The sequence below is a fragment of the Citrus sinensis genome, chromosome 4 (assembly GCF_022201045.2).
Source record: "Citrus sinensis cultivar Valencia sweet orange chromosome 4, DVS_A1.0, whole genome shotgun sequence".
In the NCBI taxonomy this organism is placed as follows: Eukaryota; Viridiplantae; Streptophyta; class Magnoliopsida; order Sapindales; family Rutaceae; genus Citrus; species Citrus sinensis.
In genome coordinates, this window is record NC_068559.1 from 19,782,078 (window position 1) to 19,793,515 (window position 11,438).

The 11,438-nt window shown below is 34.6% G+C and overlaps 3 protein-coding genes across 5 annotated transcripts; 2 read left to right on the forward strand and 1 right to left on the reverse strand.

Annotated features, from left to right (window-relative positions):
• The first annotated feature begins 229 nt into the window (after positions 1-229).
• LOC102625838 (transcription factor PAR1) lies at positions 230-1,070 on the forward strand. The gene has a single exon (XM_006484781.4). It carries the CDS (start codon positions 438-440, stop codon positions 858-860), a length of 423 nt encoding a protein of 140 aa, XP_006484844.1. The 5' UTR covers positions 230-437; the 3' UTR covers positions 861-1,070.
• Positions 1,071-5,238: 4,168 nt separating this feature from the next.
• Positions 5,239-7,657, forward strand: LOC102625554 (peroxisomal and mitochondrial division factor 2-like). 3 transcript variants are annotated; one of them, XM_015532172.3, is made up of 3 exons: positions 5,239-5,401; positions 5,493-6,386; positions 7,215-7,657. In XM_015532172.3, exon 2 carries the CDS (start codon positions 5,494-5,496, stop codon positions 6,340-6,342), a length of 849 nt encoding a protein of 282 aa, XP_015387658.1. In that variant the 5' UTR covers positions 5,239-5,401; position 5,493; the 3' UTR covers positions 6,343-6,386; positions 7,215-7,657. The 3 variants fall into 3 exon arrangements, with proteins under 3 accessions (XP_015387658.1, XP_015387659.1, XP_006484843.1); XM_015532173.3 differs by having other exon boundaries at positions 7,229-7,657; XM_006484780.4 differs by lacking the exon at positions 7,215-7,657 and having other exon boundaries at positions 5,493-6,626.
• A 266-nt stretch (positions 7,658-7,923) lies between these two features.
• On the reverse strand, positions 7,924-9,903 carry LOC102625084 (uncharacterized). Its single transcript, XM_006484778.4, has 3 exons — positions 8,878-9,903; positions 8,665-8,763; positions 7,924-8,228 (listed from the first exon to the last, which is right to left on the reverse strand). Exons 1-2 carry the CDS (start codon positions 9,658-9,660, stop codon positions 8,671-8,673), a joined length of 876 nt encoding a protein of 291 aa, XP_006484841.1. The 5' UTR covers positions 9,661-9,903; the 3' UTR covers positions 7,924-8,228; positions 8,665-8,670.
• Between the last annotated feature and the right edge of the window lie 1,535 nt (positions 9,904-11,438).

The following is an 11,438-nucleotide window of genomic DNA, read 5'->3' on the forward strand; positions in this document are numbered from 1 at the left end:
AAATGAAATTATAAATGTTTACGAAATCTATTACCATTGACTTAAAAATGGAAGACCACCCCCCCCCCCCCCCCCCCACCCAAAAAAAAAGGCATGCAAGTGGGACTTTGTATGCTTTTTGGATTTGTGATAATGCCTCTACATGGCACATGCAAGCACTCATTGGCTCATATCCTCACCATGACCACGCGAAGATAAAGGATCGTGGACGTCACCTCCCAACTCCAAACAAAACTTCGAAAGCCAAAAACTAAGTGGCCCCTCCGCTTCGTTGGCATTGACATTTCTAGAACTCAACAATAATTTATCACCATCACCCCCTCATTCATTAGCGTAGCTTCTTAACACCACAACACAACCCTAGCTTCAGCAATAGCACCTTTTCTCCAGCTCAAACTCAAGCTCAAGCTCCTCCATTTTCCTTCTGCATTTCCATCATGGAGGCTACTAAAACACAGATAAACCCAACAGCTGCATTTCAAATAAAAGAAATAAAAACCAGCCAAAAACCTCAGATGGGTCATCATGAAAATGCACGTAAAGCTCACCGGAAATTAGTTAACCGAAGGAAGAGAACAACAAGAGACGTCACAGCCGCTTATCATCATCGTCGGCAGCAGCAGCAGAAGAAGGACAAGGTTCAAGAAGATCAAGATGATCAGAGTAAGGAAGAGTTATTGGAGACAAAGATTTTGGCATTGCAGAGGATTGTGCCCGGAGGAGAAACTCTAGGAGTTGACGAGTTGTTTGAAGAGACTGCCGATTACATTTTGGCTTTGCAATGTCAGATTAAAGCCATGAAAGTTCTTACTAATTTTATTGAAGGGTTGAAGAAGGAGAAGAGCAAATTTGGAGCTTGATGAATCTTTGAATATTAGTGATGATATTGATAATTGCTTGTGGTGACTTTGTTGGCTTCATTAGTTTCATGACAGACCAATTGTATTTTCCCACCATTTCTCTGGTCTATTTTTTTAATCTTTTTTTTTTTTGGTTAAATTTATTTTGCAAATGTTGGGAGAAAAAGCATGTCCCTTAATTTATTTGTTTATTATTATTATTCTTCTTTTTTTTGGCTTTCTAAGATGTTTATTATTTTGATAGTGCGATAAGAAGAGGAAAGAAAGGAATTAGGAAAGAGGATAAATAGTTTCAGTTTGCTACAATGTTAGAAAGGATAGCAATTTTCAGATAGTAATGCGAATTTCACTTTTCAGTAAATTCTTGGAGGGTAGAGCTAATTGTATTCTATAAAATTCTTTGAACACTCTTTTATTTGCGACACTCACTTTTTGAGACTTTTATAAGAATTTTTATCCAATACATTCTTAAAAATACCAAAACAATCCTCAATTTGTTCATCACTATAAACCCAGAAAATTAAATTTCATACCAAGAATTTATCCGACAGTGCTCTCCCTTGCAGCTCTAACACAATGGCATTGACCTCTGTTTAGTTGCTCTTGCTCCAAATGAAGGGACAATGATGAGGGTGCAAAATAGTATAGATGCTTAATAGTGATATGCTTGAACCTGCTGCAGAAAAAGGAGCTGTGACTGTATGCTCCTGTGACTGTTGGGAACTAACAAATATGAAATACAAACTTTTGATAAATTGGAACCTTGAGTTCTTACAAATATGATTTTTTATGGTGGTAGAATTGGAGGTAAAAGTTGATTCAACATATACTGTTTAGTTATAAAATTATTAAATTCGGTAGTTTCAGGAACATCATCAGCAGGGAAGCCCATGTAATAAAGATGGCTAATATGTCTATAGAAACAAAACTTCTCATTCTAAAATGTTTTTAGGTGTATAATAGTGTAAAATTGATTATAATGTGGACTTCAAGAAGCATAACAAAGAAATTAGAAAAATAAAAATTAGGATTAGGGTTGTTTATGTTGATGTAGTGAAAGGGTCAAGAGTAATGTATTTATTTAATTATGCAACATTCTCTTTACTGGTGAATTAAATTATGGATACTTTTGTAATATGTAGTGTTCAAAGTAATTTTTAAAATATAAATAACCTTATCCATTCTTTAATTATGAATTGAATAATATATATTTGCCTATTTATGAACTTTATTTATTAAAAAAAATTGAAAACATTTAACACTGGTCACAATCATCAGTCATCACCATATGGCAGGTCTTTGTGTGGTTTCAATAATCGAAATCAAGGTCTAATTCTAATAAATCTAGGGTTTCGGTTTTTTTTTTTTTGGTGTGAATTATTAATTAAAAAAGGTCCGACCTTCATAGCTATGAAATAATAGTATTTTTTGCCTCAAACTTGTGATATCGCAATTCACATTTTAAAGTCTGGAGTAAAGCAAATCTACTTCTAAATATTTAGAAATTTTAAAGTATAGAATGAACTAAATTTACTAATACGTATTTAGAAGTAAATCTACTCTCATAATGTATATAGAAAAGCTCAAACTTTATCGATGATGTATTCATTCCCATTAGTAATGGTTTACTTCCTCTTATCCTAAACCATCGAAAATCAACGTACATTATTGCAGTATGAAATTGGAATAATTAAGCATGAAATTAGTCACTAGTAATTTTATTCATTGAAAGGAACTTTTGAATGGCCACTTGCGTTTATTAGTATTACACAAAATTGGAAAACACCTCATGGTAAATTATTATTGAATTTCAAGTGCAAACTTCACCTTGTCTCACTTTTAAGGTGCATAAGCGAAATCACAAAATAAGTGGATTTTGTGGTTATAAATTAAGACCCTCATTTGAAATTGAGGTTGAACAGTTGCAGTTTAAAAACTACAGCATTGAAGTATTTAGTAAATATTAGTTGTTGTAGGTTAAAAGTTAAGTTAATTTGATTTTACACTTTCATAATGAAAAATCTATTACATTTTTACCATTTTTGTTAAAATTATTATTTAAAAATTATATCTATTACATACGATTAACTTTTATTTCACAATTACAACTTTTTTTTCTATAGTAACTGTAACTTTTTAAACTACAACTTCTCAATACCAAACAACGCTTAAGTGAGCGTATGTTATAACTTAATTGGTTGTTCTTTTGACTCTTTGTTCTGTTTCAATAATAACAAATTATGTACAAAAACAGATCGGGTTTAATGCTATTGGATAGTCATAGTTAGTTTAGCCTTTACGGTACAAAAAAAAGGGCCTATAGTTTCAATTCTCTTCTCACTAAATTTGGGAAGAAATTAGTATAATTTAGGTGAAGTTAGTTAAATAAGATGCGTGGTAATTTTCAAGCATCATCTTGAAGAAAACATCTAGAAAGTAAACGAGCTCAAATAAGGCAATTGATGGATTATAGACATGACAATGTTGGTGCACGAGACATCACATGACTGACTCTTTCTTCTTTCCATATCGTCAAATTAATCACACTGGACTCGACTGAGTTCTTATCAAGAACTAGGGGAGCTCAAATAGACTTCAAGAAAGAGTCAAAACCGTCAAGATGAAGAGTTAAAAAGTGAAAATAGACTTGAAAGAAGCTAATCTAAATTGAGATTAAAATTGGAGCCATGCATGAATTCTCATCAAATAAAGATTACACCAAATATAGTAGATGAGTCTTTCATACTTCGCAGTCAATTGTCATTTGGTCCCCCTGATCAAATATGCAGTCCGATGGTTATTCAAGCGTAGCCCAATCCTTTTACACACGAGCCCACGTTGATATTTTTTAAATAAAAGAAAAGCCCACTTTGAGGTTTTCTTAAGTTTATCTCAGTAATAAGTATAAATAATACTCAAACTCATAATTTAAGTTTTGTAATTGTATGTATAGAAATTTGAGATACATATTTTTATATATAGCTTCAGAGTAAATTATTATGTGTCGAGTGATTATTTATCATTTCATTGTCACGGAATAGTTTATACTAGAACCGTATGTATGTCATATCAATTAAAATATAAATTTTATATTCCAACTTTATAAATATAGTACTACTTAAATGAAGCCACGCTACAATTCAATAATAATATGGTATAACCCATAAAGTTGCTTGTTTAACTATAAATAACATGAAAAAAAAAGAGGGATGAACTTATAGGAATGAAAAATCTCACCCACTAAATATCAATCTCAAAATGTACTCATGATTAATTGAACTTCATTTAAATGATAAGTCTTAAGATTTAGACGAGATGGGGAATATCGCCTGTTAAATACTAACTCTTAAGTTGAATTATTACTTAAACTTAGGTGATATCAATGCGTGTTCATAATATCAACCTCAATTAGACCTCAGAGTTTCTTTATCTACTAAAAATGAAAAACTTCAAATTTTTCTTTTAACTAAATTGAGATATTATATTTATGAAATTAGTTAACTGATATTCCTGAACAATTTCTATTTACAATCTTTATTGTTTTAACAAATTTAACTTAAAATAGTTATTCATTGTTACAGCGTAACCTAAAATTTGTTTCAGGAAGTTTTTCTGAGTCGTTATTGGCTGGTAATGACAAAAGATTCCAAATTCCAATCCAAATATCTAATTAGTGAAGCACGTGCGTGCGAGGCATACTCATATGATTAAAAAAAAAGGAAAATTTTAACATACTCCAAATAAATTGATATTTTACATCGCGCACCTAAAAAAATTGATGTATTGCACCGCACCCTCAATTCTATTAATTTTTCAGTTATTTTTAACGGTTTCGTCTAACTTTTGATTGAATGATAAAAATGCCCCTTTATATGAAAAAAACCAAAATTTTTAGTTCATTTAATTTTTTAAGCCTTTTTTTTTCTAATTGCAATAAAAAAATTTTCTTGTTACATATACATTGTCACCACTATTATTTTTCCTTTAATTTTTTAAAGATTTTTATTTCAATTACAATAAAAAAATTTTCTTGTTACATGTACATTTCAACATTTGTCATCACTATTATTTTTCCTTTAATTTTTTAAAGATTTTTATTTTAATTATAATAAAAAAATTTCTTATTACATGTACATTGTCACCAGTATTATTTTTCTTTTAATTTTTAAAATATTTTTATTTCAATTACAATAAAAAAAATTCCCATTAAAATTAATTTAAAGAATGAACTTCTAATTTTACTCCTCTACCGTTAAATTTAACTGAGAAAATAACGAAATTGAGGTGCAGTGCAACAAGTTAAATTTATTAGAGATCCGGTGTAAAATGTCAATTTATTTGGGGTAGATTAAAAATTTACAAAAAAAAAAAATAAAAAAACCAACTGCGTTTGATAATCTGTAACCGTCTATTTCTCATTGTATGATTCGTTGGGGTTAATTTCCTTTTGAGATATTTTTCTTTTTTTTCAGAATTCGGGCAGAATAATAATAATCAGAAACCCTAATAGAATCATAATCAGAGATTTTCTAAAAGGAAAGGTAGAGCTTTTGCGTTTTATCTTTTCATTTGGTTCCCACCCAATACAATACAATCTTTGATAATCCAATTGCGTTAGCATTTTCTTTTCAGGATGGCGGAGTCAACAGCAGTGGCGATCAATGGCGTCGACGATCAGACGACGGAGGACTTCTTCGATCCGGATCAAGACGGCAGCAACAACAAAGTAACGGAACTAACTAAAAAGGTGGAATCTTTAGAGTTGGAGAACAAGGAAATGAAGGGCACAATCAAGAAACTTACAATCGAGATTGAAGGATCAGAGGAAGATAAAAGGATTCTTGAGTCGGTTGCGGCTCGAGCCGAAGAATTGGAGATTGAGGTTTCACGGCTGCAGCATGACTTGGTGACTTCGATGAGTGAAGGTGATGAATTGGGTGCTGAGGTGGCTGAGTTGAAGAGGGTTTTGGGCGAAAAAGGAGTGAAATTGGAGGAACTAGAGAGGGAAGTTGATGGGTTGAAGAAAGAGAAAGTTGAGAGTGAGAAGAAAGTTAGGGAATTGGAGAGGAATGTTGGCTTGTTGGAAGTGAGGGAGATGGAGGAGAAGAGTAAAAGGGTGAGGGTTGAGGAGGAAATGAGGGAGAAACTTGATGAGAAAGATAGAGAAATTTCTGGGTTTAAGAAGAAAGTTGATGATTTGGAGTCTGAATTGGGTAACTGTAAGTCTGAGAAGAACTCTGCGGAGCAAACGGTGAAGGAGATGGAAGAGAGGATTTTGCTTTGGCAGAAGGAGATTGAGGAGGCTGAGAAGGTGATTGCTGGATTGAAAGACAAGACTTTGGATGGGGTGAATGGGACTGCGAGGGCTGTTAAGCTAAATGGTGACGGCGAGGAAGAGGACAGTAGGTTGAACTGGCAGTTGCCACTTGCGGCTGTTACTGCCGCTGCTGTGGTTTGTGTTTGCTATGCTAGGTGCAGGTGATTGCACGCTGCCCAAAATAGAGAGCAAGAGATAAAATTGAAGAGGTGACTGCACGACCTTAGACTACAAATATGTGTTAAACTTTCAATTTTGATTGATAGGATTTATGTCTTTGCTTGGCTATATTTTTGAGCCCTTTTATGGATTGTGGTGTTTGATGATAATTTGGATGCTGTGATATTTGGACACAGATAACTCATTTTCTTCTGAAAACCAAACTATTCTATGTAGTTCTCTTATTTTGATTGGTTGCAGTTATAGAAATGATTCCTAGTTGAATTTGATATATGTTTCATGTTGGGCTACTTCAGATTTCTGTATTTCGCTGTTTGCCTGATTTTTGTATTGGATATTACAAGTTGGATCATTATACAGTTAATAAAGTGGAACTTCGACATCTTAACAATTGATTGTCTGGTTTAGTTGCATTGCTCGCGCTGTCCTTGTGAGGCTAAGCAGCTAGAATGGTATGGGATTAATTTCATAATTTTGCACTGGTGAAACCAATTTATGGTTCGGAGAAAATTGACCTGTCACTGAAAACACACTCTTGAGTAGTCCTAATACCTGGTGTTTTTGTTGAACACTCTTTTCGAGAAAACGTCCCAAGGTTCACGTAAATGTTGGAAGTTTTTCATGTCGGAGGCTTTATCTATAGAATTTTGTAACTGGTGTAATTGCATGATATTTTAATTTCTTGAAGCACAAGCATTTCGATACAGCATCATTTAGGCCTTTTGACTAGTTTCCAATGCTTATCAGCTGATTAAATCAAAGACAGATCAATAGCTTGAAGTTATTTCTAATAGCTCTTTTGTTTTGGTTTCCCTTCTTTTCTCCATTTTCCTGGTTCTCTTCAATTTCCCTTCAAGTGATCCTGCCTTAGTTTAAGGCTCCCCTGTGGAAGTTGCTGTTGCCATCCTATGAGGTTTCCACTTACAGGCAAGGGAAACTCATTTCATAAGGTACCACTTCATGAATTGTCCCTACGGCTGGATCCTGACAATGAGCCTTTTCCTTTGTGAAGCAAAAATGACATTTAGTGCTGGCTGCACTACAAGCGTGATCACATTATATTTTGGTCCTTGCGTGTGACATTTCCTAATAGGTTACATCACTTGATGTGCTGTGGAAACCTTTTCTTCTTGTGTGTTTCTGCATAGCAACTTGATGTGGCGAATACATATTACTAGTTTGTATGAAACAAGTTTATCTTGCACTAGTTTAGTTTATTTTGTCTCGACTGGTTGTACTGTAATTTGAATATGACACATTGGAGATAAGCTCATTTGACCAATCTTAGAAGAGTTTCGTACTTCGTGCCTTACTGTATATTTCTGGCGGTTGGATGTCCTTTGGTTTCTTTTTTATTTTATAAGAAGTGAAATCAGAGAAAGAATGGGAAGAACCAGCTATGGTTCAAAACCTAGACGTGTCTTGTATTCTCATTTATGCTGAATTGTTCATTACAGCAATATTGCCTTCTTGCCGGCTCAATGTCAATCGATGGACATGAGAATTTCTTCGACATAAGAGCTGCTTTGTTCTCAAAATTAACCCGAGCCATAGCAGAAACCTCAATAAAAACAAAAACACCCTCAAATTGGTTTTATAGGCTTCTAAAACTTGTCATAAGTGGTATTAGAATTTTACAATCATCACTATGAAACAAGGAAATATTTAGAGAAATTAAAACTACATAAAATGGTACCAGATGAAGAAACCCCACGCACACTCCCAGAACTAACATGCTTCATATTTTTATGCTTTCTCCGAAATCAATCATTACTTCACCAAAAATGCTGGAGAATGTTATCAGCCCAACCTTTATGTTGTATCAAACTTAAAATTAGGATTCCTTAAGCTTTCTTGTTTCACAGCACTTCCTATAAAGAATTAAAGATCTTTTAAGCAACAAAAAAGGGAGCGGAAAAAAAATAATCACTTGATGGAGATGGCTTGAAACACAAAAAGATGTTTCAGACATGTTATTAGATTGCCTGCATTCAAAAAATGATTTAAGATAAATCGTAAAGTTTTTATAACTAATTGATGAGAAATAATTCTTTAATTTCTCTGAAAAATGGAGTGATTCCAGGCACCAGCTCCGACAAAATGGGACGAGATCAGCTTAGAAATTGCCCAACCATAAGGATACAGAAATAGGCCACGAGCAGAAACTTTTGGCTTAAAGTTGCCTTATCCTTTTGAAACCAGTATTGTATAATTCATTCTTAAAAATCTTTCACGAAGTGCACAGAAGGAAAAACAAATTAAAAATAGTATCTGGAAAACAAAATCACCACAAGTGTTGCTGCTCACCTTGATTTATCTGTCAGAGCGATGCAGAATCTGAAGAAGTCCACAGCAGCTTCTCCATGACGTTGGTTGTATGCTGCGCTGACTCAAAGGTGTAACAGGCTGCATAAGACACAATATTCAACAATAAAGATTCAATTGTAGCATTGTGCCTTGCCCTGCGTGATCATACTGACCATGATAAGTCAATCTAGGCTGAGTTGCAAAGTTCTTAACCTGATTTTCAGTGCTTGCAGGAATCTCAGGCTCGTTGTCAGCAGAGCCAGCGTTTGCAGCTTCCTTCAATGGTTCGTCAACCTTTTCCTTTGATTCCAAATCAGCAGTAGCTGATGACTCTTCAGGATTCTTTTCCAAGGCTGGCAGATTCGTATTGTCAATTGCCTTTGGCACCACATCAACTGTAGCCGGAGGAACTTCACAATCGTCAGCAGGAGAAGGACACTCTATTTGTACCATCCCCTCATCAGATGAAGCTATTGGTATTTCTTCTATTGTATTGGAAACCACCTTTGTCTCACCTTGAGAAGAACAACCATTAGCATCCGAACAAGGCACAATTACTTCCTCAATGACCTTGGAATCCCTATTTGTTTCAACTGAAGACAGCGATAGGTTATCTTCAATTACAGTGGATTCCAATACAGCAACATCATCTAGAGCCTCTTCTTGCTCGACAGGTACCTCTACACCTTCAATCAACTTTTCAAATGGAGAATGAACCTCAGGCTCAACTGAATCAACATTCGAGTCTTTAACAATTTTCTCCTCCATTTCCCTTGAATCCACCTTCTGATCAGTTCTGCACTCATTAGAATCTGCCTCATACGAATCATCTCTGTTATGAGTTTCAGTCACAGGCTCAGGATTCAAAGTCACCAAAGTCGCTCTTGCAGAACCAGCCTCAACCTCAGTTTTGAACTCTCCAGAAACTTCTCTATACCTATCTTGTGTTTCCATTTTCTGGATCTCCCCCAGTTTCCCGTTTGAAGATTCTTCCATTTGGTAATGATTTCTTCAGAAGTTAATGACACAACAGTAAAATGATGTCTCTCTCTCTTTATCCTCCTCCTTTTTCAACACTTAGAAATTTGTCATAATAGCCACCGCATACAATCTGCTCATCGTGGCATCCTGATTTTGCTACAAGTCAATCCATGAGACATGGAGAGATACCCATCAAGAAAATTATCATCCATGAGACATGGAGAGATATCCATCAAGAAAATTATGGAAAAAAAAAAGATATAAAGAAATGAGAAAATATACGTTATAATTGAAGATTAGGCGTTGAATGGGAGATGGGGGAGTGGTGATATTTCTATTTGTCACTTTCTTTTGACTGTCAGCTGAAGCTGGATTTTCAAAGAAACCAAGGAATTAGGAATGGTAGATACAAAAATAAAATAAACATCTCAGTCGTCCCCTTCATTTCTATTTCTTTCATATGTTGGACAATTTAATTATAAAATTTCCAAAGTTAATGAAACATTAGCTCAGCTGGAATCTGGTTCTAGTTAAGCATCAATTTGATTCAATTGCACCATACATCAGTGACAAACTAACAACACTTCCAAGTTGCCACATTGAGTTGCCATGTCTATTGGATTACATTCATTGAAAAGAATGATCAAACACGAATCAACCAGCTGGGACTATCCCAAAACAATGGTAACACATAATCTTTGATCAATCGACGCATTGGTGATTAACTAGAATCTCCATGCTCTCTCTGCGGCCGAGAGGCCAATGTCTAACTAGCTGAACCTGTTACCTGCATATTTACATACGTTCTCATCAAGGTTTGATCTCTCCGAGGGGTCTAAAGAGTAGACAGTTCTTGATCCATTTCCTGGAGTTCTGTCTGTAAAAATAAACCCCATCAGATTGAATGATCCAATGGCAGTCAGTGCATTGCAATCTCACGTGGGATGCCCAGAAAACTCCCTGAACATCGTCATTAACATGAACGTAACACCATTTCAGAGGAAACAGAATTTCTCTGAACGACCAAGATATTGATTCACCACTCTCGAGCGCCAACAATTCGTCCTTCCATTCTTCGACCCCACACTTGACGTGGACGTGCCGCGTGACGTTGTTCCTCAGCTCCACCGTCACCACCGGGAAAAAGAAGTTGAAAATCTTCCTGGGGATTGAAACTGGATGCTGCTCGGCCGAATGACAAGGCCTGATGCAGGAACATACAATGATAAATAATGTGATGAATTTTGTCCTATTTTGCATGCTGTTGGTGGGTTGCTGTGGATGTGTATTAAGCTTTGATTGATTGATTAAATGGTGATTTAAATTCAATCCCTATGCGATTATTTTCTTGCTGCTTGGTTCATCATTCTTGTTATATATAATAGCCAAAAAAAGAAATCTGTTTATTGACAGTTAATTAGTTAGTAAACGGTTTAAAGATAGAGTAATCATTTGTGATTTTGTTGCAACAACCATAAAAGCAATGCTTTCCTATTACAAGTTCGAGCATAACAACTGTACTTTAAAAATTAAAACAAACGTAAAATATAAAGTTTGAAATTTGTTATATAAACAAATTTCAAACTTTATGAAACACATTAGAAATAATAATAATAATAATAATAATAATAATAATAATTGACATGTATATTTATGACAATGGCCATTGGCCTGTTAGACATTTATAAAATATACATTACTAAATAAATTGATTAAATTTAAACTTTATAGTTCTCACCCAAATTGCCACATCCATACATCCAAAGGATTTTGACGCGGTGGTATTTGAGCTC